The sequence below is a fragment of the Clytia hemisphaerica genome, unplaced genomic scaffold, assembly GCF_902728285.1.
Source record: "Clytia hemisphaerica strain Z4C2 unplaced genomic scaffold, Clytia hemisphaerica genome assembly, whole genome shotgun sequence".
In the NCBI taxonomy this organism is placed as follows: Eukaryota; Metazoa; Cnidaria; class Hydrozoa; order Leptothecata; family Clytiidae; genus Clytia; species Clytia hemisphaerica.
Genome location: NW_027103533.1, coordinates 162,741 through 183,466, shown reverse-complemented (window position 1 = coordinate 183,466; position 20,726 = coordinate 162,741). Strand labels below are relative to the sequence as shown.

General features: G+C 41.6%; 12 protein-coding genes, 9 non-coding genes and 2 pseudogenes across 21 annotated transcripts; 10 read left to right on the top strand and 13 right to left on the bottom strand.

Moving 5' to 3' along the window:
- The first annotated feature begins 809 nt into the window (after positions 1-809).
- Positions 810-1,492, top strand: LOC136799754 (histone H1-delta-like; annotated as a pseudogene).
- A 282-nt stretch (positions 1,493-1,774) lies between these two features.
- LOC136799828 (histone H3-like) lies at positions 1,775-2,663 on the bottom strand. Its single transcript, XM_067056533.1, has 2 exons — positions 2,583-2,663; positions 1,775-2,222 (listed from the first exon to the last, which is right to left on the bottom strand). Exons 1-2 carry the CDS (start codon positions 2,661-2,663, stop codon positions 1,821-1,823), a joined length of 483 nt encoding a protein of 160 aa, XP_066912634.1. The 3' UTR covers positions 1,775-1,820.
- A 63-nt stretch (positions 2,664-2,726) lies between these two features.
- Positions 2,727-4,663, top strand: LOC136799827 (histone H2A-like). The gene is made up of 2 exons (XM_067056532.1): positions 2,727-3,068; positions 4,178-4,663. Exons 1-2 carry the CDS (start codon positions 2,762-2,764, stop codon positions 4,609-4,611), a joined length of 741 nt encoding a protein of 246 aa, XP_066912633.1. The 5' UTR covers positions 2,727-2,761; the 3' UTR covers positions 4,612-4,663.
- Positions 3,491-3,990, bottom strand: LOC136799755 (histone H2B, gonadal-like). The gene has a single exon (XM_067056467.1). The coding sequence runs from the start codon at positions 3,920-3,922 to the stop codon at positions 3,518-3,520; it is 405 nt and encodes a 134-aa protein (XP_066912568.1). The 5' UTR covers positions 3,923-3,990; the 3' UTR covers positions 3,491-3,517.
- Positions 4,664-4,828: 165 nt separating the features above from the next.
- LOC136799884 (5S ribosomal RNA) lies at positions 4,829-4,947 on the top strand. The gene has a single exon (XR_010845602.1). It is a non-coding gene; the product is annotated as a 5S ribosomal RNA (ribosomal RNA).
- A 199-nt stretch (positions 4,948-5,146) lies between these two features.
- On the bottom strand, positions 5,147-5,310 carry LOC136799902 (U1 spliceosomal RNA). The gene has a single exon (XR_010845618.1). It is a non-coding gene; the product is annotated as a U1 spliceosomal RNA (small nuclear RNA).
- A 255-nt stretch (positions 5,311-5,565) lies between these two features.
- On the bottom strand, positions 5,566-5,758 carry LOC136799849 (U2 spliceosomal RNA). The gene has a single exon (XR_010845574.1). It is a non-coding gene; the product is annotated as a U2 spliceosomal RNA (small nuclear RNA).
- A 1,096-nt stretch (positions 5,759-6,854) lies between these two features.
- On the top strand, positions 6,855-7,534 carry LOC136799720 (histone H1-delta-like). Its single transcript, XM_067056433.1, has one exon. It carries the CDS (start codon positions 6,941-6,943, stop codon positions 7,481-7,483), a length of 543 nt encoding a protein of 180 aa, XP_066912534.1. The 5' UTR covers positions 6,855-6,940; the 3' UTR covers positions 7,484-7,534.
- Positions 7,535-7,818: 284 nt separating this feature from the next.
- Positions 7,819-8,424, bottom strand: LOC136799719 (histone H3). Its single transcript, XM_067056432.1, has one exon. It carries the CDS (start codon positions 8,273-8,275, stop codon positions 7,865-7,867), a length of 411 nt encoding a protein of 136 aa, XP_066912533.1. The 5' UTR covers positions 8,276-8,424; the 3' UTR covers positions 7,819-7,864.
- A 347-nt stretch (positions 8,425-8,771) lies between these two features.
- On the top strand, positions 8,772-10,711 carry LOC136799826 (histone H2A-like). The gene is made up of 2 exons (XM_067056531.1): positions 8,772-9,113; positions 10,226-10,711. The coding sequence occupies exons 1-2, from the start codon at positions 8,807-8,809 to the stop codon at positions 10,657-10,659; spliced, it is 741 nt and encodes a 246-aa protein (XP_066912632.1). The 5' UTR covers positions 8,772-8,806; the 3' UTR covers positions 10,660-10,711.
- On the bottom strand, positions 9,520-9,994 carry LOC136799753 (histone H2B, gonadal-like). Its single transcript, XM_067056466.1, has one exon. It carries the CDS (start codon positions 9,968-9,970, stop codon positions 9,566-9,568), a length of 405 nt encoding a protein of 134 aa, XP_066912567.1. The 5' UTR covers positions 9,971-9,994; the 3' UTR covers positions 9,520-9,565.
- A 165-nt stretch (positions 10,712-10,876) lies between the features above and the next one.
- Positions 10,877-10,995, top strand: LOC136799883 (5S ribosomal RNA). The gene has a single exon (XR_010845601.1). It is a non-coding gene; the product is annotated as a 5S ribosomal RNA (ribosomal RNA).
- A 200-nt stretch (positions 10,996-11,195) lies between these two features.
- On the bottom strand, positions 11,196-11,359 carry LOC136799901 (U1 spliceosomal RNA). The gene has a single exon (XR_010845617.1). It is a non-coding gene; the product is annotated as a U1 spliceosomal RNA (small nuclear RNA).
- A 255-nt stretch (positions 11,360-11,614) lies between these two features.
- Positions 11,615-11,807, bottom strand: LOC136799848 (U2 spliceosomal RNA). The gene has a single exon (XR_010845573.1). It is a non-coding gene; the product is annotated as a U2 spliceosomal RNA (small nuclear RNA).
- Positions 11,808-12,904: 1,097 nt separating this feature from the next.
- On the top strand, positions 12,905-13,584 carry LOC136799750 (histone H1-delta-like). Its single transcript, XM_067056462.1, has one exon. The coding sequence runs from the start codon at positions 12,991-12,993 to the stop codon at positions 13,531-13,533; it is 543 nt and encodes a 180-aa protein (XP_066912563.1). The 5' UTR covers positions 12,905-12,990; the 3' UTR covers positions 13,534-13,584.
- A 283-nt stretch (positions 13,585-13,867) lies between these two features.
- LOC136799751 (histone H3) lies at positions 13,868-14,473 on the bottom strand. The gene has a single exon (XM_067056463.1). It carries the CDS (start codon positions 14,322-14,324, stop codon positions 13,914-13,916), a length of 411 nt encoding a protein of 136 aa, XP_066912564.1. The 5' UTR covers positions 14,325-14,473; the 3' UTR covers positions 13,868-13,913.
- A 347-nt stretch (positions 14,474-14,820) lies between these two features.
- Positions 14,821-16,760, top strand: LOC136799825 (histone H2A-like). The gene is made up of 2 exons (XM_067056530.1): positions 14,821-15,162; positions 16,275-16,760. The coding sequence occupies exons 1-2, from the start codon at positions 14,856-14,858 to the stop codon at positions 16,706-16,708; spliced, it is 741 nt and encodes a 246-aa protein (XP_066912631.1). The 5' UTR covers positions 14,821-14,855; the 3' UTR covers positions 16,709-16,760.
- LOC136799752 (histone H2B, gonadal-like) lies at positions 15,569-16,043 on the bottom strand. The gene has a single exon (XM_067056465.1). It carries the CDS (start codon positions 16,017-16,019, stop codon positions 15,615-15,617), a length of 405 nt encoding a protein of 134 aa, XP_066912566.1. The 5' UTR covers positions 16,020-16,043; the 3' UTR covers positions 15,569-15,614.
- A 165-nt stretch (positions 16,761-16,925) lies between the features above and the next one.
- LOC136799882 (5S ribosomal RNA) lies at positions 16,926-17,044 on the top strand. Its single transcript, XR_010845600.1, has one exon. It is a non-coding gene; the product is annotated as a 5S ribosomal RNA (ribosomal RNA).
- Positions 17,045-17,244: 200 nt separating this feature from the next.
- On the bottom strand, positions 17,245-17,408 carry LOC136799900 (U1 spliceosomal RNA). Its single transcript, XR_010845616.1, has one exon. It is a non-coding gene; the product is annotated as a U1 spliceosomal RNA (small nuclear RNA).
- Positions 17,409-17,663: 255 nt separating this feature from the next.
- LOC136799847 (U2 spliceosomal RNA) lies at positions 17,664-17,856 on the bottom strand. Its single transcript, XR_010845572.1, has one exon. It is a non-coding gene; the product is annotated as a U2 spliceosomal RNA (small nuclear RNA).
- A 1,093-nt stretch (positions 17,857-18,949) lies between these two features.
- Positions 18,950-19,630, top strand: LOC136799718 (histone H1-delta-like; annotated as a pseudogene).
- A 283-nt stretch (positions 19,631-19,913) lies between these two features.
- Positions 19,914-20,519, bottom strand: LOC136799717 (histone H3). Its single transcript, XM_067056431.1, has one exon. The coding sequence runs from the start codon at positions 20,368-20,370 to the stop codon at positions 19,960-19,962; it is 411 nt and encodes a 136-aa protein (XP_066912532.1). The 5' UTR covers positions 20,371-20,519; the 3' UTR covers positions 19,914-19,959.
- Positions 20,520-20,726: the final 207 nt, after the last annotated feature.

Genomic DNA, 20,726 nt, shown 5'->3' with positions numbered 1-20,726 from the left:
CCCTAACCCTAACCCTAACCCTAACCCTAAGCTAATCCAATTTTTGTCTATTTTGACTTTATTTTTCAAACGGGAGCGAGTTGCTGGCTAGAAGGGTTCCCTATTTTCCCTGCTCAGTTCACTTTTTATGTTCACAAAAAATTTTCAACCAGCCCAAAGACAAGAGCCTAGAGAACATTCGCCTACCCTGCCTGACCTAAGAATTGGAAAAAAATTTTTTTTTCTCTCCCAAAAATATTTTCTTATTTTCTTTCCTACTCTTAGGGAAGGTTTACTTCATTCCAAAGGCTCCACACCCCTTTCTTGGGCTCAGGGTTAGTGTTAGCCCAAGTTCTGACATCCACAACAACCCCTCAAAACATAAAATTTTGCCGTGTTTTCCCATGTTGCCGCGCACCCGATTTCCTCAACCAAAAATAATGTCACCGAAAAACTGCTTATGGTGCCGAAAAGCAGAGGCCTTGGAGCAACTTTAACAAAAAGAATCAAGTCCGTAGCTATTTTTTTCGCAGAGTTATTTGCTTTTCAAGACGAAATTTCTTCGAAAAATCAATGAAATTTCCTCTTTTTTCTTTAATAACTTTTTTTCTACTCGACCGATTGCTTTCAAATTTTCACCCAACCTAGCCTAACTATTTCCCCGTCCAGAACAGTTTTTTATTTTGTTATACCTTTTCGGGAAAGCCCTTATTTTACACTTTGCCCGTCACCAACAAACACGATTTATAAAAAGGGATATAAATGCATTTTTGAAAATTGCTTACTTTCGCGTCCGAAATCGGAAAAAATTCCATTCTAATAGAAAAAAACTGAAAATCGAGAATCAGTCTACGAAAAAGTTAGAAGTGTCTGAACTACTGAAATTTTTTACGTTCAAACTTGAAATTCATTGCAATCATGTCTGAAGCACAAAAGAAGAAAGCTGCACCAAAAAAGCCAGCTGAGCATCCCAAAATACATCGACATGGTGTCTGCTGCAATCGTCGCTTTGAAAGAAAGAAGTGGATCTTCAAGACAAGCCATCCTCAAGTACATCCAAGCCAACTACAAAGTCGGAGACAATGCTTCTGTCCACCTCAAGATGGCTCTGAAGAGAGGTGTTATCAGCGGTGTCTTGTCTCAACCCAAAGGAACCGGTGCATCAGGATCTTTCAAAGTTGTAAAGAAGACCGAGCCAAAGAAGAAGGCTGCTCCCAAGAAGAAGCCCGCCGCTAAGAAACCAGCTGCTAAAAAGACCACCAAGAAAACCACCCCAAAGAAGAAGCCTGCTGCCAAGAAAGCCAAATCTACACCCAAGAAGAAGACCGCTGCCAAAAAGAAGCCAGCTTCTGCTGCTAAAAAACCAGCAGCCAAGAAAGCCACCAAGAAACCTGCAGCCAAGAAGCCAGCAGCAAAGAAACCAGCCAAGAAAACCCCAAAGAAGAGGACAACCAAGAAATAAATTGCACCCTACTTGCTTTGGAACTTCAAAACGGCTATTTTTATAGCCACAAATCTTTTAAAAAACAATTTATACTTGACTATATTCCCTTCAACCCTAACCCTAGATAGAAAAATTTCCCAAAAAAAATTCTCGAACTTTTAAATTTTTTTTACAAGGCCATAGCTATTGTTGCCTACTTTGGGATTTCTAATTTTGCTATAATTTTTCCATCCTACTCAGAGGCCTATTCATTTGAATTTTCTGGGATTTTTTTTGAGTCTCAGGGAGGGGAGTTATGTCATATTTGGGGGATTCATGATATACACAGTAAGATTTGTTTTTTAGGAGATGTGTGGCTATAAAAATAGCCGTTTTTTGGTCCACAATCAGGAAAGATCTAAGCACGTTCTCCACGGATTCTTCGGGCCAATTGGATGTCTTTTGGCATGATGGTGACACGTTTAGCATGGATGGCACACAAGTTGGTGTCTTCGAAGAGTCCGACGAGGTAAGCTTCAGATGCTTCTTGGAGAGCAGAGACGGCGGAGCTTTGGAAACGCAAGTCAGTCTTGAAGTCTTGAGCGATTTCACGGACCAAACGTTGGAAAGGTAACTTTCGGATGAGCAATTCAGTGGATTTTTGGTATCTTCTGATCTCACGGAGAGCGACGGTTCCTGGTCTGTATCTGTGTGGTTTCTTGACTCCACCGGTGGCTGGTGCACTCTTTCTTGCAGCTTTGGTAGCCAATTGTTTTCGTGGGGCTTTGCCTCCAGTTGATTTACGAGCAGTTTGCTTGTTCTAGCCATTTTTCTAGTAGAAGTGCTTGATTTGCTTGAATTCTCTAGCAAAAATCAAATTTGAATGAATTTTTTTAAAGGCTTCCCGGTTTTCAGAATGTTTACATCGAAATCGCGTAATCTGATTGGTCGATGAAAGTGAAATCTGATTGGTTTAAAAAACAGCGTTTATATCCCTTTTTGAAAATCAACAAAATCCGTGTTTGTTGGCGACGGGAAAAAGCTTATATCTCAGCCAATTTTAAATCTTTTTTCATGATTTTTTCTTTAAAAGACGTCTCATCTGCCCTGAAATCTTTCTGCCAAAGATCTTTTTGATAGCTTTTGTAGTTTCTGAGATATTCGCGAAAAACCGCCAAACTTCAAACTTTTTTGCAACTTTGTTTTTTTGATTTGAGTAATCTCGATTCTGATTGGTCGAAATAGGTGTTTCCACATACATCCGTACTTCGAAATTTTCTGATTTGGTAGAAAATAGAATTTTGGAAGTGCAAATTCAAACAGTTTCTGTATTCAGCTTACTGAACGTACATCGCAATAATGACTGGTAGAGGAAAAGGAGGAAAAGGATTGGGCAAAGGAGGTGCCAAACGTCACAGAAAGATCTTACGTGACAACATCCAAGGTATCACCAAACCAGCCATCCGTCGTCTTGCTCGTCGAGGTGGTGTCAAACGTATCTCTGGTTTGATCTACGAAGAGACCCGTGGTGTCTTGAAAGTTTTCTTGGAAAATGTCATCCGTGATGCTGTCACTTACACCGAGCACGCCAAAAGGAAGACTGTCACCGCCATGGACGTCGTCTACGCCTTGAAACGACAAGGACGTACTCTCTACGGATTCGGAGGTTAAGAAGTTTGACTTGGACTCAACAAAACGGCTATTTTTATAGCCACACATCTCACAAAAAACAAATCTTACTTTGTATATCTCAAGACCCTTTCCCTATCTACCCCTCCAAACAAAAAAATTATAACCCTTCCAAAAATCTTAGAATTGAAATTTTCCTAGCCATAACATAAAATTTTTTTCTCAGAAAATTATCTGACGTTATTCAAAAACTTTTCGAAAATTATTTGACGTTAAACAGAATTTTCTTCATGACTTTTCAATAGTCAGAGAAATTTCTCATGAATTTGTAGTCCACAATATTTGACGTTAGATTTTTTTCATGAAAATTTTCAAACTCAAACTCACAAACTCAGGCAGGGAGAAAAATTATAGACAAGTATAGGTTGTTTTTTAAAAGATTTGTGGTCTTAAAAAAGACCGTTTTGGGGTTCCAACAAGGGAAATCTATTTGCTGCTGGTGTATTTGGTGACGGCTTTGGTTCCTTCTGAGACGGCGTGCTTGGCCAACTCTCCTGGAAGCAAGAGACGAACAGCAGTTTGGATCTCACGAGATGAGATGGTGGATTTCTTGTTTTGAAGAGCCAATCGTGAAGCTTCGGATGCGATTCTCTCGAAGATATCGTTGACGAAAGAGTTCATGATGCTCATGGCTTTGGATGAAGCTCCAACATCGGGGTGGACTTGTTTCAAGACGTTGTAGATGTAGATGGTGTAAGATTCACGTCTCTTTCTCTTGCGTTTCTTCTCGCCAGTTCCTCCGATCTTGCCTCCTTTCTTTCCAGCTCTCTTCTCTCCTTTCTTGGCCACTTTTGGGGCTTGTTTTCCTCCTTTTGCTGGTGCGTCAGACATGATGAATTTTGCGTAGAACTACTGCTTTGCAAAAATGCTAATCAGTGTTTTGAGACAAATCAAAATAAAAAACATTTCAATAAAAAAAAGGGATTCTACGGAATCCAAAAATGCGATTACGCGCTGTGATTGGTCGAGCCGGTTTCACTATTGTTAAATGGCGCAATCTGATTGGTTTAGAAAACAGCGTTTATATCCCTTTTTCTGAACGTAAAAAAATAAGCTTTTTCTGTGGGAAGTAATTCAACTACAATTTTTGCTTCGAAAGTGTCTCTTCGTACGTGAATACTTTATCGAAAATCATCATGTCTGGACGTGGAAAAGGAGGAAAAGCCAAGACAAAGTCAAAGACCAGATCATTCAGAGCTGGATTACAATTTCCAGTTGGCAGAGTCCACCGATTCTTGAGAAAAGGACACTATGCTTCTCGAATTGGATCCGGAGCTCCAGTTTACTTGGCTGCTGTTTTGGAATACTTGTCTGCTGAAATCTTGGAGTTGGCTGGTAACGCTGCCCGTGACAACAAGAAACAAAGAATCATTCCAAGACATCTCCAATTGGCCGTCCGAAACGACGAAGAATTGAACAAGCTCTTGAGTGGAGTCACCATTGCTAATGGTGGTGTCTTGCCAAACATCAACGCTCTCTTGCTTCCCAAGAAGAACAAAGAATCAGCCAAGAAGAACTAAGTCTCTCCTCTGATGTTGGAACCCCAAAAACGGTCTTTTTTAAGACCACAAATCTCTTAAAAAACAAACCGTACTTGTCTATTTTTTGAACCTCTGGTTTCAAACACAACCCTAACCCCAACCCTAGCTTCAAAATATAACCCTAGAGAAAGTTATACTCTCTACTGTCATCCTATCCCTTGCAAGTGATCAGACCCCCAGAGATGCCCTTTCTAATGTCTACGTCCATACCACGATGAAAACACCCGTTCTCGTCCGATCACGGAAGTTAAGCATCGTCGGGCCGGGATAGTACTTGGATGGGGGACCGCCTGGGAACTCCCGGTGTCGTAGGCTTTTCATGATTTCTTTTCTTTCTGGGGTCTAAAACTTTCATGGGAGGGGTCTACTAATCATCACTTCTGAGTTCGAGGCGAGATGGGGAAAATAATTTTTGATGGGTGGGGCAAGGCAGGGCAAGGGGTCGAACAGACAAGACCTGAGTTCGAGCCCCATCAGTGGAGAATTTTTTTTTGATTCATTTTTTTTTAAGAGAAGGGGGCGAGCGCGGACGCAGGCCCCCACTACCAGAAATTGTACGGTCGAGTTACTACACTTGTAGCAATCGCAGAGGTCAGCCCAAGCGAAGTGCAATGCGAGGGCCTCACTCTGGAAGAAACCCCTCCTTGATCAGGCTTTACTTCCCCGTCAGGTAAGTATGAGTTTGAATGCGATTCGTTTCAGCCTAGGTGTCCCCTGGTATAACTTTCCTTGTGGTCTAAAGAAATCAGAAATGCAAATTGCATCCAAGGAAGGAAGAGATGATAGCTAGCTAGCGCGGAGGGAAGGAATGAAGGATAGGGGGCTCATCCGGCCGGGTCAAATAACAAAATGCGCACGCATCGCTCGCGCATGAAGACATAACCACCAGGACTATGGAGGGAAGGAAGCTTTAAGTAGTGATTTCAATTTTTATAAAAATGGGCCGCGCTCGACTGTAGTGCAACGCCGAGGCAACCCGTGGTCAGGGTGAGGTAAACCTCGCTCCCTTGACCCGAAGCCAAAAATCAGATTAATATATGAGCCAACACTATGGAAGGCGTATCAGATATTAAACTGATAAGAACAGATACTACACTTGATCTTAGCCATTAGGCCGAGAAGCGATAAAGAGGATGGAAAGGGTTCTCAACCAGGTTGGGAAGGAATGATAAAGACTTGTGGTTTCCTTTGCAGGGGGAGGGGGAGGGGTAGTCAGATTTGAAATGGGATGGGTAATCACGTCCCCAAGGAGGATGGGTGGGAACTAGGGTTAGGGTTAGGGTTCGGAATTTTATGTGTGCTTGGTAGATTGGTAGATTGAATAAGTAAGGGGTAGAAAAGAATAGAAAAAATTTCAAAGCTTGGACATAAACCCTAACCCTAACCCTAACCCTAACCCTAACCCTAACCCTAACCCTAACCCTAACCCTAACCCTAGAGCAAATCCAATTTTTGTCTATTATGACTGTATTTTTTAAACGGGAGCGAGCTGCTGGCTAGAAGGGTTCCCTATTTTCCCTGCTCAGTTCACTTTTTATGTTCACAAAAAATTTTCAACCAGCCCAAAGACAAGAGCCTAGAGAACATTCGCCTACCCTGCCTGACCTAAGAATTGGAAAAAGAATTTTTTTTTTCTCCCCCAAAAATATTTTCTTATTTTCTTTCCTACTCTTAGGGAAGGTTTACTTCATTCCAAAGGCTCTACACCCCTTTCTTGGGCTCAGGGTTAGGGTTAGCCCAAGTTCTGATATCCACAACAACCCCTCAAAACATAAAATTTTGCCGTGTTTTCCCATGTTGCCGCGCACCCGATTTCCTCAACCAAAAATAATGTCACCGAAAAACTGCTTATGGTGCCGAAAAGCAGAGGCCTTGGAGCAACTTTAACAAAAAGAATCAAGTCCGTAGCTATTTTTTTCGAAGAGTTATTTGCTTTTCAAGACGAAATTTCTTCGAAAAATCAATGAAATTTCCTCTTTTTTCTTTAATAACTTTTTTTCTACTCGACCGATTGCTTTCAAATTTTCACCCAACCTAGCCTAACTATTTCCCCGTCCAGAGCAGTTTTTCATTTTGTTATACCTTTTCGGGAAGGCTCTTATTTTGCACTTTGCCCGTCACCAACAAACACGATTTATAAAAAGGGATATAAATGCATTTTTGAAAATTGCTTACTTTCGCGTCCGAAATCGGAAAAAATTCCATTCTAATAGAAAAAAACTGAAAATCGAGAATCAGTCTACGAAAAAGTTAGAAGTGTCTGAACTACTGAAATTTTTTACGTTCAAACTTGAAATTCATTGCAATCATGTCTGAAGCACAAAAGAAGAAAGCTGCACCAAAAAAGCCAGCTGAGCATCCCAAATACATCGACATGGTGTCTGCTGCAATCGTCGCTTTGAAAGAAAGAAGTGGATCTTCAAGACAAGCCATCCTCAAGTACATCCAAGCCAACTACAAAGTCGGAGACAATGCTTCTGTCCACCTCAAGATGGCTCTCAAGAGAGGTGTTATCAGCGGTGTCTTGTCTCAACCCAAAGGAACCGGTGCATCAGGATCTTTCAAAGTTGTAAAGAAGACCGAACCAAAGAAGAAGGCTGCTCCCAAGAAGAAGCCCGCCGCTAAGAAACCAGCTGCTAAAAAGACCACCAAGAAAACCACCCCAAAGAAGAAGCCTGCTGCCAAGAAAGCCAAATCTACACCCAAGAAGAAGACCGCTGCCAAAAAGAAGCCAGCTTCTGCTGCTAAAAAACCAGCAGCCAAGAAAGCCACCAAGAAACCTGCAGCCAAGAAGCCAGCAGCAAAGAAACCAGCCAAGAAAACCCCAAAGAAGAGGACAACCAAGAAATAAATTGCACCCTACTTGCTTTGGAACTTCAAAACGGCTATTTTTATAGCCACAAATCTTTTAAAAAACAATTTATACTTGACTATATTCCCTTCAACCCTAACCCTAGATAGAAAAATTTCCCAAAAAAAATTCTCGAACTTTTAAAATTTTTTTTACAAGGCCATAGCTATTGTTGCCTACTTTGGGATTTCTAATTTTGCTATAATTTTTGAATCCTACTCAGAGGCCTATTCATTTGACTTTTTCTGGGATTTTTTTTGAGTCTCAGGGAGGGGAGTTATGTCATATTTGGGGGATTCATGATATACACAGTAAGATTTGTTTTTTAGGAGATGTGTGGCTATAAAAATAGCCGTTTTTTGGTCCACAATCAGGAAAGATCTAAGCACGTTCTCCACGGATTCTTCGGGCCAATTGGATGTCTTTTGGCATGATGGTGACACGTTTAGCATGGATGGCACACAAGTTGGTGTCTTCGAAGAGTCCGACGAGGTAAGCTTCAGATGCTTCTTGGAGAGCAGAGACGGCGGAGCTTTGGAAACGCAAGTCAGTCTTGAAGTCTTGAGCGATTTCACGGACCAAACGTTGGAAAGGTAACTTTCGGATGAGCAATTCAGTGGATTTTTGGTATCTTCTGATCTCACGGAGAGCGACGGTTCCTGGTCTGTATCTGTGTGGTTTCTTGACTCCACCGGTGGCTGGTGCACTCTTTCTTGCAGCTTTAGTAGCCAATTGTTTTCGTGGGGCTTTGCCTCCAGTTGATTTACGAGCAGTTTGCTTTGTTCTAGCCATTTTTCTAGTAGAAGTGCTTGATTTGCTTGAATTCTCTAGCAAAAATCAAATTTGAATGAATTTTTTTAAAGGCTTCCCGGTTTTCAGAATGTTTACATCGAAATCGCGTAATCTGATTGGTCGATGAAAGTGAAATCTGATTGGTTTAAAAAACAGCGTTTATATCCCTTTTTGAAAATCAACAAAATCCGTGTTTGTTGGCGACGGGAAAAAGCTTATATCTCAGCCAATTTTGAATCTTTTTTCATGATTTTTTCTTTAAAAGACGTCTCATCTGCCCTGAAATCTTTCTGCCAAAGATCTTTTTGATAGCTTTTGTAGTTTCTGAGATATTCGCGAAAAACCGCCAAACTTCAAACTTTTTTGCAACTTTGTTTTTTTGATTTGAGTAATCTCGATTCTGATTGGTCGAAATAGGTGTTTCCACATACATCCGTACTTCGAAATTTTCTGATTTGGTAGAAAATAGAATTTTGGAAGTGCAAATTCAAACAGTTTCTGTATTCAGCTTACTGAACGTACATCGCAATAATGACTGGTAGAGGAAAAGGAGGAAAAGGATTGGGCAAAGGAGGTGCCAAACGTCACAGAAAGATCTTACGTGACAACATCCAAGGTATCACCAAACCAGCCATCCGTCGTCTTGCTCGTCGAGGTGGTGTCAAACGTATCTCTGGTTTGATCTACGAAGAGACCCGTGGTGTCTTGAAAGTTTTCTTGGAAAATGTCATCCGTGATGCTGTCACTTACACCGAGCACGCCAAAAGGAAGACTGTCACCGCCATGGACGTCGTCTACGCCTTGAAACGACAAGGACGTACTCTCTACGGATTCGGAGGTTAAGAAGTTTGACTTGGACTCAACAAAACGGCTATTTTTATAGCCACACATCTCACAAAAAACAAATCTTACTTTGTATATCTCAAGACCCTTTCCCTATCTACCCCTCCAAACAAAAAAATTATAACCCTTCCAAAAATCTAAGAATTGAAATTTCCCTAGCCATAACATAACAATTTTTTTCTCAGAAAAATTATCTGACGTTATTCAAAAACTTTTCGAAAATTATTTGACGTTAAACAGAATTTTCTTCATAACTTTTCAATAGTCAGAGAAATTTCTCATGAATTTGTAGTCCACAATATTTGACGTTAGATTTTTTTCATGAAAATTTTCAAACTCAAACTCACAAACTCAGGCAGGGATGTAAAAATATAGACAAGTATAGGTTGTTTTTTAAGAGATTTGTGGTCTTAAAAAAGACCGTTTTGGGGTTCCAACAAGGGTAATCTATTTGCTGCTGGTGTATTTGGTGACGGCTTTGGTTCCTTCTGAGACGGCGTGCTTGGCCAACTCTCCTGGAAGCAAGAGACGAACAGCAGTTTGGATCTCACGAGATGAGATGGTGGATTTCTTGTTTTGAAGAGCCAAGCGTGAAGCTTCGGATGCGATTCTCTCGAAGATATCGTTGACGAAAGAGTTCATGATGCTCATGGCTTTGGATGAAGCTCCAACATCGGGGTGGACTTGTTTCAAGACGTTGTAGATGTAGATGGTGTAAGATTCACGTCTCTTTCTCTTGCGTTTCTTCTCGCCAGTTCCTCCGATCTTGCCTCCTTTCTTTCCAGCTCTCTTCTCTCCTTTCTTGGCCACTTTTGGGGCTTGTTTTCCTCCTTTTGCTGGTGCGTCAGACATGATGAATTTTGCGTAGAACTACTGCTTTGCGAAAATGCTAATCAGTGTTTTGAGACAAATCAAAATAAAAAACATTTCAATAAAAAAAAGGGATTCTACGGAATCCAAAAATGCGATTACGCGCTGTGATTGGTCGAGCCGGTTTCACTATTGTTAAATGGCGCAATCTGATTGGTTTAGAAAACAGCGTTTATATCCCTTTTTCTGAACGTAAAAAAATAAGCTTTTTCTGTGGGAAGTAATTCAACTACAATTTTTGCTTCGAAAGTGTCTCTTCGTACGTGAATACTTTATCGAAAATCATCATGTCTGGACGTGGAAAAGGAGGAAAAGCCAAGACAAAGTCAAAGACCAGATCATTCAGAGCTGGATTACAATTTCCAGTTGGCAGAGTCCACCGATTCTTGAGAAAAGGACACTATGCTTCTCGAATTGGATCCGGAGCTCCAGTTTACTTGGCTGCTGTTTTGGAATACTTGTCTGCTGAAATCTTGGAGTTGGCTGGTAACGCTGCCCGTGACAACAAGAAACAAAGAATCATTCCAAGACATCTCCAATTGGCCGTCCGAAACGACGAAGAATTGAACAAGCTCTTGAGTGGAGTCACCATTGCTAATGGTGGTGTCTTGCCAAACATCAACGCTCTCTTGCTTCCCAAGAAGAACAAAGAATCAGCCAAGAAGAACTAAGTCTCTCCTCTGATGTTGGAACCCCAAAAACGGTCTTTTTTAAGACCACAAATCTCTTAAAAAACAAACCGTACTTGTCTATTTTTTGAACCTCTGGTTTCAAACACAACCCTAACCCCAACCCTAGCTTCAAAATATAACCCTAGAGAAAGTTATACTCTCTACTGTCATCCTATCCCTTGCAAGTGATCAGACCCCCAGAGATGCCCTTTCTAATGTCTACGTCCATACCACGATGAAAACACCCGTTCTCGTCCGATCACGGAAGTTAAGCATCGTCGGGCCGGGATAGTACTTGGATGGGGGACCGCCTGGGAACTCCCGGTGTCGTAGGCTTTTCATGATTTCTTTTCTTTCTGGGGTCTAAAACTTTCATGGGAGGGGTCTACTAATCATCACTTCTGAGTTCGAGGCGAGATGGGGAAAATAATTTTTGATGGGTGGGGCAAGGCAGGGCAAGGGGTCGAACAGACAAGACCTGAGTTCGAGCCCCATCAGTGGAGAATTTTTTTTTGATTCATTTTTTTTTTAAGAGAAGGGGGCGAGCGCGGACGCAGGCCCCCACTACCAGAAATTGTACGGTCGAGTTACTACACTTGTAGCAATCGCAGAGGTCAGCCCAAGCGAAGTGCAATGCGAGGGCCTCACTCTGGAAGAAACCCCTCCTTGATCAGGCTTTACTTCCCCGTCAGGTAAGTATGAGTTTGAATGCGATTCGTTTCAGCCTAGGTGTCCCCTGGTATAACTTTCCTTGTGGTCTAAAGAAATCAGAAATGCAAATTGCATCCAAGGAAGGAAGAGATGATAGCTAGCTAGCGCGGAGGGAAGGAATGAAGGATAGGGGGCTCATCCGGCCGGGTCAAATAACAAAATGCGCACGCATCGCTCGCGCATGAAGACATAACCACCAGGACTATGGAGGGAAGGAAGCTTTAAGTAGTGATTTCAATTTTTATAAAAATGGGCCGCGCTCGACTGTAGTGCAACGCCGAGGCAACCCGTGGTCAGGGTGAGGTAAACCTCGCTCCCTTGACCCGAAGCCAAAAATCAGATTAATATATGAGCCAACACTATGGAAGGCGTATCAGATATTAAACTGATAAGAACAGATACTACACTTGATCTTAGCCATTAGGCCGAGAAGCGATAAAGAGGATGGAAAGGGTTCTCAACCAGGTTGGAAAGGAATGATAAAGACTTGTGGTTTCCTTTGCAGGGGGAGGGGGAGGGGTAGTCAGATTTGAAATGGGATGGGTAATCACGTCCCCAAGGAGGATGGGTGGGAACTAGGGTTAGGGTTAGGGTTCGGAATTTTATGTGTGCTTGGTAGATTGGTAGATTGAATAAGTAAGGGGTAGAAAAGAATAGAAAAAATTTCAAAGCTTGGACATAAACCCTAACCCTAACCCTAACCCTAACCCTAACCCTAACCCTAACCCTAACCCTAACCCTAACCCTAGAGCAAATCCAATTTTTGTCTATTATGACTGTATTTTTTAAACGGGAGCGAGCTGCTGGCTAGAAGGGTTCCCTATTTTCCCTGCTCAGTTCACTTTTTTATGTTCACAAAAAATTTTCAACCAGCCCAAAGACAAGAGCCTAGAGAACATTCGCCTACCCTGCCTGACCTAAGAATTGGAAAAAGAATTTTTTTTTTCTCCCCCAAAAATATTTTCTTATTTTCTTTCCTACTCTTAGGGAAGGTTTACTTCATTCCAAAGGCTCTACACCCCTTTCTTGGGCTCAGGGTTAGGGTTAGCCCAAGTTCTGATATCCACAACAACCCCTCAAAACATAAAATTTTGCCGTGTTTTCCCATGTTGCCGCGCACCCGATTTCCTCAACCAAAAATAATGTCACCGAAAAACTGCTTATGGTGCCGAAAAGCAGAGGCCTTGGAGCAACTTTAACAAAAAGAATCAAGTCCGTAGCTATTTTTTTCGAAGAGTTATTTGCTTTTCAAGACGAAATTTCTTCGAAAAATCAATGAAATTTCCTCTTTTTTCTTTAATAACTTTTTTTCTACTCGACCGATTGCTTTCAAATTTTCACCCAACCTAGCCTAACTATTTCCCCGTCCAGAGCAGTTTTTCATTTTGTTATACCTTTTCGGGAAGGCTCTTATTTTGCACTTTGCCCGTCACCAACAAACACGATTTATAAAAAGGGATATAAATGCATTTTTGAAAATTGCTTACTTTCGCGTCCGAAATCGGAAAAAATTCCATTCTAATAGAAAAAAACTGAAAATCGAGAATCAGTCTACGAAAAAGTTAGAAGTGTCTGAACTACTGAAATTTTTTACGTTCAAACTTGAAATTCATTGCAATCATGTCTGAAGCACAAAAGAAGAAAGCTGCACCAAAAAAGCCAGCTGAGCATCCCAAATACATCGACATGGTGTCTGCTGCAATCGTCGCTTTGAAAGAAAGAAGTGGATCTTCAAGACAAGCCATCCTCAAGTACATCCAAGCCAACTACAAAGTCGGAGACAATGCTTCTGTCCACCTCAAGATGGCTCTCAAGAGAGGTGTTATCAGCGGTGTCTTGTCTCAACCCAAAGGAACCGGTGCATCAGGATCTTTCAAAGTTGTAAAGAAGACCGAACCAAAGAAGAAGGCTGCTCCCAAGAAGAAGCCCGCCGCTAAGAAACCAGCTGCTAAAAAGACCACCAAGAAAACCACCCCAAAGAAGAAGCCTGCTGCCAAGAAAGCCAAATCTACACCCAAGAAGAAGACCGCTGCCAAAAAGAAGCCAGCTTCTGCTGCTAAAAAACCAGCAGCCAAGAAAGCCACCAAGAAACCTGCAGCCAAGAAGCCAGCAGCAAAGAAACCAGCCAAGAAAACCCCAAAGAAGAGGACAACCAAGAAATAAATTGCACCCTACTTGCTTTGGAACTTCAAAACGGCTATTTTTATAGCCACAAATCTTTTAAAAAACAATTTATACTTGACTATATTCCCTTCAACCCTAACCCTAGATAGAAAAATTTCCCAAAAAAAATTCTCGAACTTTTAAATTTTTTTTACAAGGCCATAGCTATTGTTGCCTACTTTGGGATTTCTAATTTTGCTATAATTTTTGAATCCTACTCAGAGGCCTATTCATTTGACTTTTTCTGGGATTTTTTTTGAGTCTCAGGGAGGGGAGTTATGTCATATTTGGGGGATTCATGATATACACAGTAAGATTTGTTTTTTAGGAGATGTGTGGCTATAAAAATAGCCGTTTTTTGGTCCACAATCAGGAAAGATCTAAGCACGTTCTCCACGGATTCTTCGGGCCAATTGGATGTCTTTTGGCATGATGGTGACACGTTTAGCATGGATGGCACACAAGTTGGTGTCTTCGAAGAGTCCGACGAGGTAAGCTTCAGATGCTTCTTGGAGAGCAGAGACGGCGGAGCTTTGGAAACGCAAGTCAGTCTTGAAGTCTTGAGCGATTTCACGGACCAAACGTTGGAAAGGTAACTTTCGGATGAGCAATTCAGTGGATTTTTGGTATCTTCTGATCTCACGGAGAGCGACGGTTCCTGGTCTGTATCTGTGTGGTTTCTTGACTCCACCGGTGGCTGGTGCACTCTTTCTTGCAGCTTTAGTAGCCAATTGTTTTCGTGGGGCTTTGCCTCCAGTTGATTTACGAGCAGTTTGCTTTGTTCTAGCCATTTTTCTAGTAGAAGTGCTTGATTTGCTTGAATTCTCTAGCAAAAATCAAATTTGAATGAATTTTTTTAAAGGCTTCCCGGTTTTCAGAATGTTTACATCGAAATCGCGTAATCTGATTGGTCGATGAAAGTGAAATCTGATTGGTTTAAAAAACAGCGTTTATATCCCTTTTTGAAAATCAACAAAATCCGTGTTTGTTGGCGACGGGAAAAAGCTTATATCTCAGCCAATTTTGAATCTTTTTTCATGATTTTTTCTTTAAAAGACGTCTCATCTGCCCTGAAATCTTTCTGCCAAAGATCTTTTTGATAGCTTTTGTAGTTTCTGAGATATTCGCGAAAAACCGCCAAACTTCAAACTTTTTTGCAACTTTGTTTTTTTGATTTGAGTAATCTCGATTCTGATTGGTCGAAATAGGTGTTTCCACATACATCCGTACTTCGAAATTTTCTGATTTGGTAGAAAATAGAATTTTGGAAGTGCAAATTCAAACAGTTTCTGTATTCAGCTTACTGAACGTACATCGCAATAATGACTGGTAGAGGAAAAGGAGGAAAAGGATTGGGCAAAGGAGGTGCCAAACGTCACAGAAAGATCTTACGTGACAACATCCAAGGTATCACCAAACCAGCCATCCGTCGTCTTGCTCGTCGAGGTGGTGTCAAACGTATCTCTGGTTTGATCTACGAAGAGACCCGTGGTGTCTTGAAAGTTTTCTTGGAAAATGTCATCCGTGATGCTGTCACTTACACCGAGCACGCCAAAAGGAAGACTGTCACCGCCATGGACGTCGTCTACGCCTTGAAACGACAAGGACGTACTCTCTACGGATTCGGAGGTTAAGAAGTTTGACTTGGACTCAACAAAACGGCTATTTTTATAGCCACACATCTCACAAAAAACAAATCTTACTTTGTATATCTCAAGACCCTTTCCCTATCTACCCCTCCAAACAAAAAAATTATAACCCTTCCAAAAATCTAAGAATTGAAATTTCCCTAGCCATAACATAACAATTTTTTTCTCAGAAAAATTATCTGACGTTATTCAAAAACTTTTCGAAAATTATTTGACGTTAAACAGAATTTTCTTCATAACTTTTCAATAGTCAGAGAAATTTCTCATGAATTTGTAGTCCACAATATTTGACGTTAGATTTTTTTCATGAAAATTTTCAAACTCAAACTCACAAACTCAGGCAGGGATGTAAAAATATAGACAAGTATAGGTTGTTTTTTAAGAGATTTGTGGTCTTAAAAAAGACCGTTTTGGGGTTCCAACAAGGGTAATCTATTTGCTGCTGGTGTATTTGGTGACGGCTTTGGTTCCTTCTGAGACGGCGTGCTTGGCCAACTCTCCTGGAAGCAAGAGACGAACAGCAGTTTGGATCTCACGAGATGAGATGGTGGATTTCTTGTTTTGAAGAGCCAAGCGTGAAGCTTCGGATGCGATTCTCTCGAAGATATCGTTGACGAAAGAGTTCATGATGCTCATGGCTTTGGATGAAGCTCCAACATCGGGGTGGACTTGTTTCAAGACGTTGTAGATGTAGATGGTGTAAGATTCACGTCTCTTTCTCTTGCGTTTCTTCTCGCCAGTTCCTCCGATCTTGCCTCCTTTCTTTCCAGCTCTCTTCTCTCCTTTCTTGGCCACTTTTGGGGCTTGTTTTCCTCCTTTTGCTGGTGCGTCAGACATGATGAATTTTGCGTAGAACTACTGCTTTGCGAAAATGCTAATCAGTGTTTTGAGACAAATCAAAATAAAAAACATTTCAATAAAAAAAAGGGATTCTACGGAATCCAAAAATGCGATTACGCGCTGTGATTGGTCGAGCCGGTTTCACTATTGTTAAATGGCGCAATCTGATTGGTTTAGAAAACAGCGTTTATATCCCTTTTTCTGAACGTAAAAAAATAAGCTTTTTCTGTGGGAAGTAATTCAACTACAATTTTTGCTTCGAAAGTGTCTCTTCGTACGTGAATACTTTATCGAAAATCATCATGTCTGGACGTGGAAAAGGAGGAAAAGCCAAGACAAAGTCAAAGACCAGATCATTCAGAGCTGGATTACAATTTCCAGTTGGCAGAGTCCACCGATTCTTGAGAAAAGGACACTATGCTTCTCGAATTGGATCCGGAGCTCCAGTTTACTTGGCTGCTGTTTTGGAATACTTGTCTGCTGAAATCTTGGAGTTGGCTGGTAACGCTGCCCGTGACAACAAGAAACAAAGAATCATTCCAAGACATCTCCAATTGGCCGTCCGAAACGACGAAGAATTGAACAAGCTCTTGAGTGGAGTCACCATTGCTAATGGTGGTGTCTTGCCAAACATCAACGCTCTCTTGCTTCCCAAGAAGAACAAAGAATCAGCCAAGAAGAACTAAGTCTCTCCTCTGATGTTGGAACCCCAAAAACGGTCTTTTTTAAGACCACAAATCTCTTAAAAAACAAACCGTACTTGTCTATTTTTTGAACCTCTGGTTTCAAACACAACCCTAACCCCAACCCTAGCTTCAAAATATAACCCTAGAGAAAGTTATACTCTCTACTGTCATCCTATCCCTTGCAAGTGATCAGACCCCCAGAGATGCCCTTTCTAATGTCTACGTCCATACCACGATGAAAACACCCGTTCTCGTCCGATCACGGAAGTTAAGCATCGTCGGGCCGGGATAGTACTTGGATGGGGGACCGCCTGGGAACTCCCGGTGTCGTAGGCTTTTCATGATTTCTTTTCTTTCTGGGGTCTAAAACTTTCATGGGAGGGGTCTACTAATCATCACTTCTGAGTTCGAGGCGAGATGGGGAAAATAATTTTTGATGGGTGGGGCAAGGCAGGGCAAGGGGTCGAACAGACAAGACCTGAGTTCGAGCCCCATCAGTGGAGAATTTTTTTTTGATTCATTTTTTTTTTAAGAGAAGGGGGCGAGCGCGGACGCAGGCCCCCACTACCAGAAATTGTACGGTCGAGTTACTACACTTGTAGCAATCGCAGAGGTCAGCCCAAGCGAAGTGCAATGCGAGGGCCTCACTCTGGAAGAAACCCCTCCTTGATCAGGCTTTACTTCCCCGTCAGGTAAGTATGAGTTTGAATGCGATTCGTTTCAGCCTAGGTGTCCCCTGGTATAACTTTCCTTGTGGTCTAAAGAAATCAGAAATGCAAATTGCATCCAAGGAAGGAAGAGATGATAGCTAGCTAGCGCGGAGGGAAGGAATGAAGGATAGGGGGCTCATCCGGCCGGGTCAAATAACAAAATGCGCACGCATCGCTCGCGCATGAAGACATAACCACCAGGACTATGGAGGGAAGGAAGCTTTAAGTAGTGATTTCAATTTTTATAAAAATGGGCCGCGCTCGACTGTAGTGCAACGCCGAGGCAACCCGTGGTCAGGGTGAGGTAAACCTCGCTCCCTTGACCCGAAGCCAAAAATCAGATTAATATATGAGCCAACACTATGGAAGGCGTATCAGATATTAAACTGATAAGAACAGATACTACACTTGATCTTAGCCATTAGGCCGAGAAGCGATAAAGAGGATGGAAAGGGTTCTCAACCAGGTTGGAAAGGAATGATAAAGACTTGTGGTTTCCTTTGCAGGGGGAGGGGGAGGGGTAGTCAGATTTGAAATGGGATGGGTAATCACGTCCCCAAGGAGGATGGGTGGGAACTAGGGTTAGGGTTAGGGTTCGGAATTTTATGTGTGCTTGGTAGATTGGTAGATTGAATAAGTAAGGGGTAGAAAAGAATAGAAAAAATTTCAAAGCTTGGACATAAACCCTAACCCTAACCCTAACCCTAACCCTAACCCTAACCCTAACCCTAACCCTAACCCTAACCCTAGAGCAAATCCAATTTTTGTCTATTATGACTGTATTTTTTAAACGGGAGCGAGCTGCTGGCTAGAAGGGTTCCCTATTTTCCCTGCTCAGTTCACTTTTTTATGTTCACAAAAAATTTTCAACCAGCCCAAAGACAAGAGCCTAGAGAACATTCGCCTACCCTGCCTGACCTAAGAATTGGAAAAAAATTTTTTTTTCTCCCCCAAAAATATTTTCTTATTTTCTTTCCTACTCTTAGGGAAGGTTTACTTCATTCCAAAGGCTCTACACCCCTTTCTTGGGCTCAGGGTTAGGGTTAGCCCAAGTTCTGATATCCACAACAACCCCTCAAAACATAAAATTTTGCCGTGTTTTCCCATGTTGCCGCGCACCCGATTTCCTCAACCAAAAATAATGTCACCGAAAAACTGCTTATGGTGCCGAAAAGCAGAGGCCTTGGAGCAACTTTAACAAAAAGAATCAAGTCCGTAGCTATTTTTTTCGAAGAGTTATTTGCTTTTCAAGACGAAATTTCTTCGAAAAATCAATGAAATTTCCTCTTTTTTCTTTAATAACTTTTTTTCTACTCGACCGATTGCTTTCAAATTTTCACCCAACCTAGCCTAACTATTTCCCCGTCCAGAGCAGTTTTTCATTTTGTTATACCTTTTCGGGAAGGCTCTTATTTTGCACTTTGCCCGTCACCAACAAACACGATTTATAAAAAGGGATATAAATGCATTTTTGAAAATTGCTTACTTTCGCGTCCGAAATCGGAAAAAATTCCATTCTAATAGAAAAAAACTGAAAATCGAGAATCAGTCTACGAAAAAGTTAGAAGTGTCTGAACTACTGAAATTTTTTACGTTCAAACTTGAAATTCATTGCAATCATGTCTGAAGCACAAAAGAAGAAAGCTGCACCAAAAAAGCCAGCTGAGCATCCAAATACATCGACATGGTGTCTGCTGCAATCGTCGCTTTGAAAGAAAGAAGTGGATCTTCAAGACAAGCCATCCTCAAGTACATCCAAGCCAACTACAAAGTCGGAGACAATGCTTCTGTCCACCTCAAGATGGCTCTCAAGAGAGGTGTTATCAGCGGTGTCTTGTCTCAACCCAAAGGAACCGGTGCATCAGGATCTTTCAAAGTTGTAAAGAAGACCGAACCAAAGAAGAAGGCTGCTCCCAAGAAGAAGCCCGCCGCTAAGAAACCAGCTGCTAAAAAGACCACCAAGAAAACCACCCCAAAGAAGAAGCCTGCTGCCAAGAAAGCCAAATCTACACCCAAGAAGAAGACCGCTGCCAAAAAGAAGCCAGCTTCTGCTGCTAAAAAACCAGCAGCCAAGAAAGCCACCAAGAAACCTGCAGCCAAGAAGCCAGCAGCAAAGAAACCAGCCAAGAAAACCCCAAAGAAGAGGACAACCAAGAAATAAATTGCACCCTACTTGCTTTGGAACTTCAAAACGGCTATTTTTATAGCCACAAATCTTTTAAAAAACAATTTATACTTGACTATATTCCCTTCAACCCTAACCCTAGATAGAAAAATTTCCCAAAAAAAATTCTCGAACTTTTAAATTTTTTTTACAAGGCCATAGCTATTGTTGCCTACTTTGGGATTTCTAATTTTGCTATAATTTTTGAATCCTACTCAGAGGCCTATTCATTTGACTTTTTCTGGGATTTTTTTTGAGTCTCAGGGAGGGGAGTTATGTCATATTTGGGGGATTCATGATATACACAGTAAGATTTGTTTTTTAGGAGATGTGTGGCTATAAAAATAGCCGTTTTTTGGTCCACAATCAGGAAAGATCTAAGCACGTTCTCCACGGATTCTTCGGGCCAATTGGATGTCTTTTGGCATGATGGTGACACGTTTAGCATGGATGGCACACAAGTTGGTGTCTTCGAAGAGTCCGACGAGGTAAGCTTCAGATGCTTCTTGGAGAGCAGAGACGGCGGAGCTTTGGAAACGCAAGTCAGTCTTGAAGTCTTGAGCGATTTCACGGACCAAACGTTGGAAAGGTAACTTTCGGATGAGCAATTCAGTGGATTTTTGGTATCTTCTGATCTCACGGAGAGCGACGGTTCCTGGTCTGTATCTGTGTGGTTTCTTGACTCCACCGGTGGCTGGTGCACTCTTTCTTGCAGCTTTAGTAGCCAATTGTTTTCGTGGGGCTTTGCCTCCAGTTGATTTACGAGCAGTTTGCTTTGTTCTAGCCATTTTTCTAGTAGAAGTGCTTGATTTGCTTGAATTCTCTAGCAAAAATCAAATTTGAATGAATTTTTTTAAAGGCTTCCCGGTTTTCAGAATGTTTACATCGAAATCGCGTAATCTGATTGGTCGATGAAAGTGAAATCTGATTGGTTTAAAAAACAGCGTTTATATCCCTTTTTGAAAATCAACAAAATCCGTGTTTGTTGGCGACGGGAAAAAGCTTATATCTCAGCCAATTTTGAATCTTTTTTCATGATTTTTTCTTTAAAAGACGTCTCATCTGCCCTGAAATCTTTCTGCCAAAGATCTTTTTGATAGCTTTTGTAGTTTCTGAGATATTCGCGAAAAACCGCCAAACTTCA